Source organism: Entelurus aequoreus, linkage group LG09 (genome assembly GCF_033978785.1).
Source record: "Entelurus aequoreus isolate RoL-2023_Sb linkage group LG09, RoL_Eaeq_v1.1, whole genome shotgun sequence".
Taxonomy (NCBI): domain Eukaryota; kingdom Metazoa; phylum Chordata; class Actinopteri; order Syngnathiformes; family Syngnathidae; genus Entelurus; species Entelurus aequoreus.
This window is the reverse complement of record NC_084739.1, coordinates 54,749,929-54,762,505: the sequence shown is the minus strand read 5'-3', so window position 1 is coordinate 54,762,505 and position 12,577 is coordinate 54,749,929. Positions and strand designations below refer to the sequence as shown.

The 12,577-nt window shown below is 43.0% G+C and overlaps 1 protein-coding gene across 2 annotated transcripts in view; it reads right to left on the bottom strand.

The window, feature by feature from the left end:
- LOC133657516 (cGMP-dependent protein kinase 2) overlaps positions 1-10,439 on the bottom strand; it is a 166,862-nt gene extending 156,423 nt beyond the window's left edge. For both annotated transcript variants that reach the window (XM_062058951.1, XM_062058952.1), the window contains exons 1-2: positions 10,271-10,439; positions 9,889-10,076 (exon numbers count right to left, since the gene is read on the bottom strand). In XM_062058951.1, coding sequence (XP_061914935.1) covers positions 9,889-10,010 — 122 coding nt within the window. In that variant the 5' untranslated portion in view covers positions 10,011-10,076; positions 10,271-10,439. The remainder of the gene's footprint in view (positions 1-9,888; positions 10,077-10,270) is intronic.
- Between the last annotated feature and the right edge of the window lie 2,138 nt (positions 10,440-12,577).

Sequence of the window (12,577 nt, the reverse complement as noted above, 5' to 3'; positions counted from 1 at the left end):
TCAATTAATTATGCTCTATAAGCCTCTCGGTTTTAGAAAGGCACCCACGTGACTACAGGTGCCATGACTGCTCCCAAGGTTGAGCTGATGCTCTGCTAGTTGCGCTTCTGTGTTAGTTTTTCCATCCATTTCTACCGCTTGTTTCAACATGTAAAAACACTCTGTTGTGCTAGGCTGACCATATTCTGAAATCCCAAAAAGAGGACACATATATGCGTGCCAAGGCGGCAGCACGCCAAGGCCGGGACTAGGTGAAAATTTGCCAATGATACTCGAACTTGCTTCATAAGTAATATATTTATTTAAATAAAGCATTTTTTCTCCTATGTTGACAGTAGTGTTGGCGCTAGGAATTTTCAAAATGGGGTCCCAGGGACCCCATCAAACCATACAAATGGGGTCCCACAGTAAATTTTTGGGGTACCACTTTTTTGTAAGCGTTTTGAAAACATATGACAAATTTATGCATTATCCTGTTATATCTCACATTCTATGTTGTGTTTTGGAAAAAGGTTGTCATAAACGAGCTCTCGCCCTGCACAGCTGTTTTGTGATTTGTAGTGTCGATATGGGCTTGTAGATCTTTATTTGCCACAGATATACACGTTCCTGCTTTGCACACAGTGCATTCTGCTTCCCATGTGTCACGGCCAGGACCAAAACACAAATACTTTTTCCGCAAATCATCCGTGAAGTTGCATTTACTTTTCGGCATTTCTTGTTTTCATGTCTGTCTCCACTCACTAGCTCTCTCGCTCTGTGTCTCTGCCCCTCCCTCACGAATGTTTCTGCGTGCGCACCTTCACAGCTTGTTTTGTTTAACCCCTTCTTAACTTAACCCTAGAGTCTAGGGTCGGCAACCTTTATCACTCAAAGATCCATTTTGACGAGTTTCACAAATGAAAGAAAACAATGGGAGCCTCAAAACTCTTTTGAGATTTACAATGAAATAACACTGTATACAAAGCTTTTTATTGCTTTGTGCTATGTTTAAACCATGGGTCTAAGACACGCGCCCCGGCCCGCACTTTAATATGACAGTTTAAAGTTAGTGCGGCCCACAAGATTTTCATGAATGGCGTTCAACAGCGTCATAGTTGCCAATCCTCCCACTTTCCCCAGGAGACACCCGAAATTTGGGTGTGATGGCACTGCCTTTGGCGCCCTCTACAGTTTGCTTAAACAGCTTACCTGCTTGGACAAATGTTGAATGCATCTTCTGCTTGCACTCGAATATGACAGCAAAGCTTATTTGGTCAGCAGCCACACAGCTTACACTGACGGTGGCCGTAAATAACAACTTTAACACTGTTACGTTACAAATATGTGCCACACTGTGAACCCACTGTGGTGTTGTATTTTTAACCTTTTTCAATATTCGATAGAAATTCAAAGAAAATGTCATATCTATAGTGTTGGTTAAACTATTATCATTGTCTTCCACCATTTCCCTAATATTTAAACTAATTGTTTCTTCTCTCTTTTGTTTTTCTACATTTCTCAAATTATCATTACTGTGCACTTTGTCTTTGTCTTTGCTAAAAGTTCTGCTTTTTCTTTATTTTCTACCACACACCGTGTCCCATCTTTCATCACATGATTTTTATGTTCACTTCTGATCCCTGACATTTTCTTGATCATTCCCCACACTTGGCCTAAAGGAGTAGTTCTATTTAATGATTCACAAAACGTTCTCCAATAGTGTTTTTTTGTCTTTTTAATAACGTACCTTACTTTAGCTTGGTGCCTTTTATATTGGATCATATCTTGGAAATTATGTGTTCTTCTCAATATTCTAAATGCTCTATTCCGTTCTTTTATTGCATCTGTGCACGCTTGTGTCCACCACGGCACTATCTTCCTTCTTTTCCCTATACTACTCCTTGGTATGCTCTTTTTGGCTGCTTCTATTATGCACTTTGTAATATCTGTATCCAGTTGTTCAATATCTTGATTTATATCCACTTCCTTTAATGTCATGTCGGTACTTTCCCTAAATTGTCCCCAATCACCATGACTATACTTCCATCTTCCTTCTTTTTTAGTGCTTTCTGTCCTTTGGTTCATGTTTATGTGAATGAAGATTGGGTAGTGATCACTTCCTATAGTGCTGTCTTTATTTACTTCCCACTCTACCTTTCCTGCTAACCCTTGTGACACCAGTGTTAAATCTTTTGCTGTTTCTTTACCCGTAACTACATCTAACCTTGTTCCCGACCCATCATTCACACACACCAGTTATTTTTCCTCCAAAAATGCTTCCAATGTTTCCCCATTCCAGTCATCCCTTTCACCCCACATTGTGCTATGTGCATTAAAGTCACCACACCAAATGATATTGCCACTCCAGTGCTCAACTATTTTTTCCAGTTGATGAATTTGTAATTTCTTGCACGGATTATAGAAGTTTAGCACTTTGTATCTTTCTTTATTATTCCATACTTCTACCACTACTATTTCTAGTTCTTGTTTTTCTTTTAATATTGTATAATGCATGTCTTCTTTAATAAATATGGCACATCCTCCTCCTTGCCCATCATTCCTATCTTTACGTATTGTTATGTATCATCCATCCATCCATCCATCTTCTTCCGCTTATCCGAGGTCGGGTCGCGGGGGCAGCAGCCTAAGCAGGGAAGCCCAGACTTCCCTCTCCCCAGCCACTTTGTCTAACTATTCCCGGGGGATCCCGAGGCGTTCCCAGGCCAGCCGGGAGACATAGTCTTCCCAACGTGTCCTGGGTCTTCCCCGTGGCCTCCTACCGGTCGGACGTGCCCTAAACACCTCCCTAGGGAGGCGTTCGGGTGGCATCCTGACCAGATGCCCGAACCACCTCATCTGGCTCCTCTCGATGTGGAGGAGCAGTGGCTTTACTTTGAGCTCCTCCCGGATGACAGAGCTTCTCACCCTATCTCTAAGGGAGAGACCCGCCACCCGGCGGAGGAAACTCATTTCGGCCGCTTGTACCCGTGATCTTGTCCTTTCGGTCATAACCCAAAGCTCATGACCATAGGTGAGGATGGGAACGTAGATCGACCGGTAAATTGAGAGCTTTGCCTTGCGGCTCAGCTCCTTCTTCACCACAACGGACCGATACAGCGCCCGCATTACTGAAGACGCCGCACCGATCCGCCTGTCGATCTCACGAACCACTCTTCCCTCACTCGTGAACAAGACTCCGAGGTACTTGAACTCCTCCACTTGGGGCAAGATCTCCTCCCCAACCCGGAGATGGCACTCCACCCTTTTCCGGGCGAGAACCATGGACTCGGACTTGGAGGTGCTGATTCTCATCCCAGTCGCTTCACACTCAGCTGCGAACTGATCCAGTGAGAGCTGAAGATCCTGGCCAGATGAAGCCATCAGGACCACATCATCTGCAAAAAGCAGAGACCTAATCCCGCAGCCACCAAACCGGATCCCCTCAACGCCTTGACTGCGCCTAGAAATTCTGTCCATAAAAGTTATGAACAGAATCGGTGACAAAGGGCAGCCTTGGCGGAGTCCAACCCTCACTGGAAACGTGTCCGACTTACTGCCGGCAATGCGGACCAAGCTCTGACACTGATCATACAGGGAGCGGACCGCCACAATCAGACAGTCCGTTACCCCATACTCTCTGAGCACTCCCCACAGGAATTCCCGAGGGACACGGTCGAATGCCTTTTCCAAGTCCACAAAGCACATGTAGACTGGTTGAGCAAACTCCCATGCACCCTCAAGGACCCTGCCGAGAGTATAGAGCTGGTCCACAGTTCCACGACCAGGACGAAAACCACACTGTTCCTCCTGAATCCGAGGTTCGACTATCCGGCGTAGCCTCCTCTCCAGTACACCTGAATAGACCTTACCGGGAAGGCTGAGGAGTGTGATCCCCCGATAGTTAGAACACACCCTCCGGTTCCCCTTTTTAAAGAGAGGAACCACCACCCCGGTCTGCCAATCCAGAGGTACCGCCCCCGATGTCCACGCGATGCTGCAGAGTCTTGTCAACCAAGACAGCCCCACAGCATCCAGAGCCTTAAGGAACTCCGGGCGGATCTCATCCACCCCCGGGGCCCTGCCACCGAGGAGCTTTTTAACTACCTCAGCAACCTCAGCCCCAGAAATAGGAGAGCCCACCACAGATTCCCCAGGCACTGCTTCCTCATAGGAAGACGTGTTGGTGGGATTGAGGAGGTCTTTGAAGTATTCCCTCCACCGATCCACAACATCCGCAGTTGAGGTCAGCAGAACACCATCCTCACTATACACGGTGTTGATAGTGCACTGCTTCCCCTTCCTGAGGCGGCGGATGGTGGTCCAGAATCGCTTCGAAGCCGTCCGGAAGTCGTTTTCCATGGCTTCCCCGAACTCCTCCCATGTCCGAGTTTTTGCCTCCGCGACCGCTGAAGCCGCACACCGCTTGGCCTGTCGGTACCTGTCCGCTGCCTCAGGAGTCCTATGAGCCAAAAGAACCCGATAGGACTCCTTCTTCAGCTTGACGGCATCCCTCACTGCCGGTGTCCACCAACGGGTTCTAGGATTACCGCCACGACAGGCACCAACTACTTTGCGGCCACAGCTCCAATCAGCCGCCTCGACAATAGAGGTGCGGAACATGGTCCACTCGGACTCAATGTCCAGCACCTCCCTCGCGACATGTTCAAAGTTCTTCCGGAGGTGGGAATTGAAACTCTCTCTGACAGGAGACTCTGCCAGACGTTCCCAGCAAACCCTCACAATGCGTTTGGGCCTGCCAGGTCTGTCCGGCATCCTCCCCCACCATCGCAGCCAACTCACCACCAGGTGGTGATCGGTAGAAAGCTCCGCCCCTCTCTTCACCCGAGTGTCCAAAACATGAGGCCGCAAATCCGATGACACAACTACAAAGTCGATCATGGAACTGCGGCCCAGGGTGTCCTGGTGCCAAGTGCACATATGGACACCCTTATGCTTGAACATGGTGTTCGTTATGGACAATCCGTGACGGGCACAAAAGTCCAATAACAACACACCACTCGGGTTCAGATCCGGGCGGCCATTCTTACCAATCACGCCTCTCCAGGTTTCACTGTCGTTGCCAATATGAGCGTTGAAGTCCCCCAGTAGAACGAGGGAATCACCCGGGGGAGCACTCTCAAGTACTCCCTCGAGTGAATCCAAAAAGGGTGGGTACTCTGAGCTGCTGCTTGGCGCGTAAGCGCAAACAACAGTCAGGACCTGTCCCCCCACCCAAAGGCGGAGGGAAGCTACCCTCTCGTCCACCGGGTTGAACTCCAACATGCAGGTTCTGAGCCGGGGGGCAACAAGAATTGTTATGTATCATTTTATTATAAAGCTCAATTTTGGCTTCAGCCAGGTTTCTTGAATACATATTATATGTGGTTTATTTTTCATATTATTAATATATCCCTTAAGTTCCTGTCCGTTTGCTATTAAACTTCTGGCATTCCACTGAACAATTAACATGGCGTTGGATTGTGGTAACATGACTCTGTCTCGTCTGCTCTCTGTAGTTCACCTTGCACCTGTTCCCAAGATAGTTCTTTTAAATTTAAGAACTTTGCTGCTGCCTTGACAATTATTTTGATCTTCTCAGTTTTATTTCTTGCCTGTTCTGTGCAGTTTATGACATATGCCAGGAACACAACTAGCTTGTCCATAGAAAGTCCTGTATTTGCTGCCTCTTGTTTTTTATTACTTGAACTATTGTCACTTCTGTCTCGTTCTGAACTATTCTCACTTCTATCTTGTTCTGCACTTTCTTGATTTCTTACTTTAACTGCCTCTGCGTATGTAATATTTCTTTCTACTCTGATTTGCTGTACTTCTGTTGCCTGTTTCCTAATGACACATCCCCCATATGCTGCTGTGTGATTCCCACCACAGTTACAACACTTGACCAGATCATTATCTCCACTTTGTCCATATTCATGCTCCCCTCCACACCTTCCACATCTCAACTTAGCATGGCACACACTGGCTATGTGCCCATAGCGTTGGCACTTGAAGCAGCGTACTGGGGGTGGGACGTAAGCTCTAACATAAAAGCTTAAAAACCCAATCATAATTCTTTGCGGGAGGACTTCCTCGACAAACTGTACTAATACTGATTCGCTCTCCGTCTTTTCTCCATTTCTATATGCCATCATTCTTGTCATCATCTTGACAGTTCCCCCTTTTATTTGTCTTTTCAATTCTTCTAAATTTTCACCTCTTGGAATTCCTGTCACTACTCCTCTTGCCCCCTTTCGTTCTCCCACTTCCATTTTTTCCTTTATTATCTTATTGCACAGTTTTTGCAACCGCATTGTTTTACTCTTTTGCTCTCCATTTTTGCATTTAATCAAAAGTCGTCCGTCCCTAAGCACCTTCGCTATCTCCACCTCTCCGATGTCCTTCTTTAACCCCTTAACCAGTGTCATTAAACTTATGTCAGTCATGTCTTGACTTGATTTAAATGTATATATAATCCTGTAATTATCTTCCATAGTCTTTTTCCTCTTTTCTACTTCTTCATCTTCTTCGTGAACTCTTTTAGCACTCGACTTTCCTTCATGCCCTCCACTCCCCTTCTTTCCTCTCTCCCCTCTAGTCCTATCCACGTCCATACCTTCCTCATACATCCCGTAACTATCCCCTTCCATCTCGATCCAGTCACAAAACAGCTTATGCACAACCGGCAAGAAGATTTGGATACTCTCACACGTTTAGCCACCGCTCTTGGTTTACTTCCGCCTCGGCGCCCCCGTTGCGAAACATGCGCCAAAGTCTAGTCTTCCTCTGTGCGCTCCACAACAATATTGCCCATTTGGCCGGTCCCGCCCCCATGTGACTAAACAGCGCTATTACATCCTCTTGCTATTTCAGCTGTACATCATTGTGGACAACTGTTCACTCAACTGATATAATAAATCCTGAATTCACATTTACCTTCTAAACAAACAATCAAAAATATGGGATGTGGCTTTGCTTATCCTACATTTGTACATGTTGGATGCGGGGAGACAACAGCATGACAATCGCTTCATTCCTAGACTATTAAATTTAGTCCCCGCTCCACCACAAAAGTATAGTTTACATCCAAGACATGCGCAGTAAGGATAATTCTAACCCACATTTCGGAAGATGTGTTTTCATGTGCTGCAATCAGAAAGATTTACGGCATAAACCACCTGTCTTGATCGGAATAAAATTTTGATCTGAACTTGTGTGATCGGTTTAGAATCTTCCGAATGGCGTGTTTACTTGAAGCATTTTTATTTTGGTCAGGCTTTTAATCCAATTAAATGTGTCCATGTGCACACATAGCTAATGAGAGATTATCATCACACTTCAACATCTTTAACATAACAAACAATGCCTCTGCTTTAGATCATACTTGTATATGAAAATCAGTTCTTTACCTGGATAAATAAACGTTAAATAAATATACAAATACATGAAAACGATGAAGGATATGTTTGCGGATGGCCGTCAGGGTACTGCGCTCTCGTAGTTGTTGCATTTTTCTTGTTTCTTACATTGAACAAATACAGCACCATCTACCAAATCAAAATCCTTGTGTGTTAAACATACTTGGCCAATAAAGCTGATTCAGATTCTAATATATTACCCAGAAGGTTTAGCGCTGTAGACAGGAACTGGAAATTGGTCTGAGCTATGCTGGAGAATGACAATTGTGCCGTATGCTCAATAAAGACTTTATATATTGGTACATGTTTTTCCTGCTTAATCTACATAAGAAACAAACTATATGTTTTGATTAGACAGTTGAAGTGCACATTTGAGCGCCGCTCAAGAGACAAATTCGATTGGCCAACGTGTCGGGAAGTTGTGGTCATTGGACGAAGGGCAACATCGCAAATTCCTGGAAGGACTGTACGTCATAACACTAATAGGAGAGATTTTAGACGGTCTAATATACTGTATTCCTATAGTTTTATTTATATATATATATATATATATATATATATATATATATATATATATATATATATATATATATATATATATATATATATATATATATATATATATATATATATATATATATATATATATCAGTGCCGTGCGGTGAGGTTAATGTCTGGTGAGGCACGACTGCATCATCACAGTCAAATTTAAAAACATATGAACCTGCAGTGCAGGTGTACCTAATGTTGTGTCCCTGCGGTCGTTCGCGGCTCCTGCAGCGCGAGCATTGTTGTTTTTGCACTTTTTGGCTTCTTGTTAAGTGACTTTGTTTGGGTGGATTCGGTCTTGCACGTGGAGGGTTTGGGTGTGGGCTTTGGTTGGTGTGGCCGCGCCGCTCCCGTCGGGCAGTGCATTCTGCGGCGGAGGTGCTTGGCACCAGGAGGCGGGGTTATGAGACGAGCCTCACACAGTGTGTCTCCGCAGCAGATTTATGATCGCTCAGCACTAAAAATACGTTACACACATACAGTTGTTGACAAAATACACTGTACATTATATACCTCAGCTAACTAAACTATAGAAATGTATAATATAATTCATATAGCAATACGGTCTCACTGCACAGCAGGCCAGCAGTTAGCCGAGTCGCAATCCATGGTGAGGCACAAGTGCCTCAACTGGCTGCTGATCACCGCACCGTCTCTTCTCAGTATTTGAACGGCAAATGTGAAAATAAAAATAAAAATAATCTAAAACTGGTTAAGTTAAATGGAAAATAACTTTAGTATAATCACTGGATACATATAACAATTTAATTAATTTTTTTTTCTTCTTTCCATGATGGCAGGTGAGGCCGTGCCTCCCCTGCCGCTGATATATATATATATATATATATATATATATATATATATATATATATATATATATATATATATATATATATATATATATATATATATATATATATATATATTCTGGTTTTATATATATATATATATATATATATATATATATATATATATATATATATATATATATATATATATATATATATATATATATATATATATATATATATATATATATATAAAACCAGAAATACCCTGATAATGAGATCAGATTGGGTCGATATTTGCTTTTTTTTAGCTGATCTGTGATCAACTGATGAGCTGCGAGCCCAGCTAATCTTTACCACAGCTGTGTCCCAGTGTTTACATGGCTAAAAATGTTACTCACGCAAAAGATTGCCTAAAAAGGAATGCACTTTCAGGGAGAATTTGAGAACAAACTGCAACGAGTGAATTGTCTATCCACACTGTGAAGCCGCTTCTAAAATACTAATCCTCACCACATTTAAGTAAGTAGTATTGTCACTGGAGGACTAGATTAAAAGGAATGGCTAAGCATACTACACACACACCGAACCGGACAACACAAGAAGATAACCGCTGAATGTAAAGTAAGGCTGATTGATCTCGATGACACCTGGAATAGTATTCGTTCATTAACGATACTAAGGTGATTAGATCAATATTTTTCATTTTGTTACTATTACAAAATATTTTATGGGTCATTTTTGTTGTTGTTTACAAAGTTAAGAAGTAAGTCTCTGGATACAGGAAGGGTTTTTGGGCAACACAAATAATTTAAATGGGAGTCAGTAGCACTTTTTGATTTTGTTTAAAAATATGTTTCCCTTTTAGACATGCACATGAGTCATGACCGATTGTTCACAAATAATTTTGCGGATACAAATGTGCCTAAAATCTTTGTCCTATGTTTAATTGTCATCATCATGATCAACAAATTAAATGCTCAATTGCATAATCAGTCAAGAAAAAATGTCAAGTAATAATGATCCGTATTAGTATCGGCAATACTGGCCTTGCAGTAACTTTTTTGCAGTACATTTGCAGTACTACCCAACTTTTAGCCTAGAGCGACATGCTACACACTGCACATGAAGAAAATCTGATAAGACATGCTTACTTCAAGACGTCTGTGTCCAGGCATGGAGGGTCCGTATGAATGGAGGCCAGGCAGGTGTTCTCCTCAGTCCGCTGGGCTTTTATTGAACCATTGCCCATGGCCAGACATTGGTTTGCCACCATAGGAAAGGATCTCGGCGCCAACTCAAAGCAATGGTAGTCTGCTTACTGGATACATCTGATGTTGTACTATAAATTATTATAATATGACTCAATATTGAATTGTGATATAAACATATTACAAATTGGGTAAAGTAATTTGATTATCTATGTCCTTTTTGCCAACACAACATGTACTTTTGTAAGCAGTCATTTCTGGATGAAAACTACCAAGCTATCCTGTAAATTGATTACATTTATGAATATAATGTCGTAATCTTTACCTTTAAATGTTGTGTCCAGCTAATATTCGTTGTTCCCTCGAGACCTCGACACACACCTGCATCTTGTCTTTCTCCTGTCCACAAGCACAATGACACTGTTTGCTAGGCAGAGACCTTTTTTCATGCGTTACCAAGGGTGCTTCTGATCAAAGTGAAGTATCTGGCAGCCCTGAAGCGCGAACCGTGTGTGTGTGTGTGTGTGTGTGTGTGTGTGTGTGTGTGTGTGTGTGTGTGTGTGTGTGTGTGTGTGTGTGTGTGTGTAAGTGTGTGTGTCCGCATGGATGTGTGTGTGTGTGTTTGTGAGAGAGATAAAGAGTCTGACATTTAAACAACCGTAAATGTTACAGGCCAGAAGGAAGCATGACTTTATTTCTATGCTCCTGGAGCACGATCCATAAAAGTATGTTTGGAGGAGTTCAGTTGAACTGCTGCCTCAAAAGAACATGCTGGGTTTGCATGCCACCCTTAGTCCTGTGTGGAGTTGGCATGGGTGGTTTCTTGTGGCATTTATGACACACCCATTATTATTTCAGCTTTAATGACGACCATAGATGGTCTGAAATCCCAGTTGTGTCTCTATGTGTCACCTTATATGGTTCTGTTCCACTTTCAAGGTCCTTTAAAGCTTTGACTCAGTCGCCTTGTCAACCTGCTGATGACACATTAGGGGCAACTCGGCGTTCAGTATCTTGCCCAAGCAGACTTTGACATAATCCAGGGGTGACGTGACTGAGGAGCCACAACCTGATTGGGAAACGGCGGTGTATTGATCCGATATTAATATCCAATTGGTGCGATATCAGTGGAAAACAAGTATCGGATGATACTTGCATATAATATTTCTGATGAAGCCCCGATAGAAGCAGTCCTGCAGTGCATTTACTTGTGCGCACAAGTTGGACAGCCTACTTCATGATTTGATCCCATAAGAAAATTTATTTTCTGCAGCAAATTAAAGGCCTACTGAAATGATTTTTTTTAATTTAAACGGGAATAGCAGATCCATTCTATGTGTCATACTTGATCATTTCGCGATATTGCCATATTTTTGCTGAAAGGATTTAGTAGAGAAAATCGACGATAAAGTTCGCAACTTTTGCTCGCTGATAAAAAAAAGCCTTGCCTGTACCGGAAGTAGCGTGACGTCACAGGAGCTAGGATTCCTCACAATTCCCCGTTGTTTACAATGGAGCGAGAGAGATTCGGACCGAGAAAGTGATGATTACCCCATTAATTTGAGCGAGGATGAAAGATTCGTAGATGAGGAACGTTACAGTGAATGACTTGACCGTAACTTAGGTACAAGCTGGCTCATTGGATTCCACACTCTCCTTTTTCTATTGTAGATCACAGATTTGTATTTTAAACCACCTCGGATACTATATCCTCTTGAAAATGAGAGTCGAGAACGCGAAATGGACATTCAGTGCCTTTTATCTCCACGACAATACATCGGCGAAATGCTTTAGCTACGAGCTAACGTGATAGCATCTTGCTTTAACTGCATATAGAAACAAAAGAAATAAACCCCTGACTGGAAGTATAGATAGAAAATCAACAATACTATTAAACCGTGGACATGTAAATACACGGTTAATGCTTTCCAGGCTGGCGAAGGTTAACAATGCTGTGCTAACGACGCCATTGAAGCTAACTTAGCAACCCGACTGCACAGAGCTATGCTAAAAACATTAGCTCTCCACCTACGCCAGCCAGCCCTCATTTGCTCATCAACACCCGTGCTCACCTGCGTTCCAGCGATCGGCAGAAGGACGAAGGACTTCACCCGATGCGTTTGGCGGCCCGGAGACGTAGGAAGTCAAGGTGAAGTCGGCGGCTAGCGCGGCTAGAGCTCCAACAAAGTCCTCCTGGTTGTGTTGCTGTAGTCCGCTGCTAATACACTGATCCCACCTACAACTGTCTTCTTTGCAGCCTTCATTGTTCATTAAAAAATTGCAAAAGATGTCCAGAATACTGTGGAATTATGAAATGAAAACAGAGCTTTTTGTATAGGATTCTACGGGGTACCATAACTTCCGTTACTCGGACTTCGTCACGCGCATACGTCATCATACCGCGATGTTTCAGCCGCATATTTCCCGGGAATTTTAAAATGTCACTTTATAAGTTAACCCGGCCGTATTGGCATGTGTTGCAATGTTAAGATTTCATCATTGATATATAAACTATCACACTGCGTGGTCGGTAGTAGTGGCTTTCAGTAGGCCTTTAATGTTCATATGTGACAATAATTTGCTACAGTGAAATGATGGACAAATACAAATATGTTTTCATGCACACTGCCTC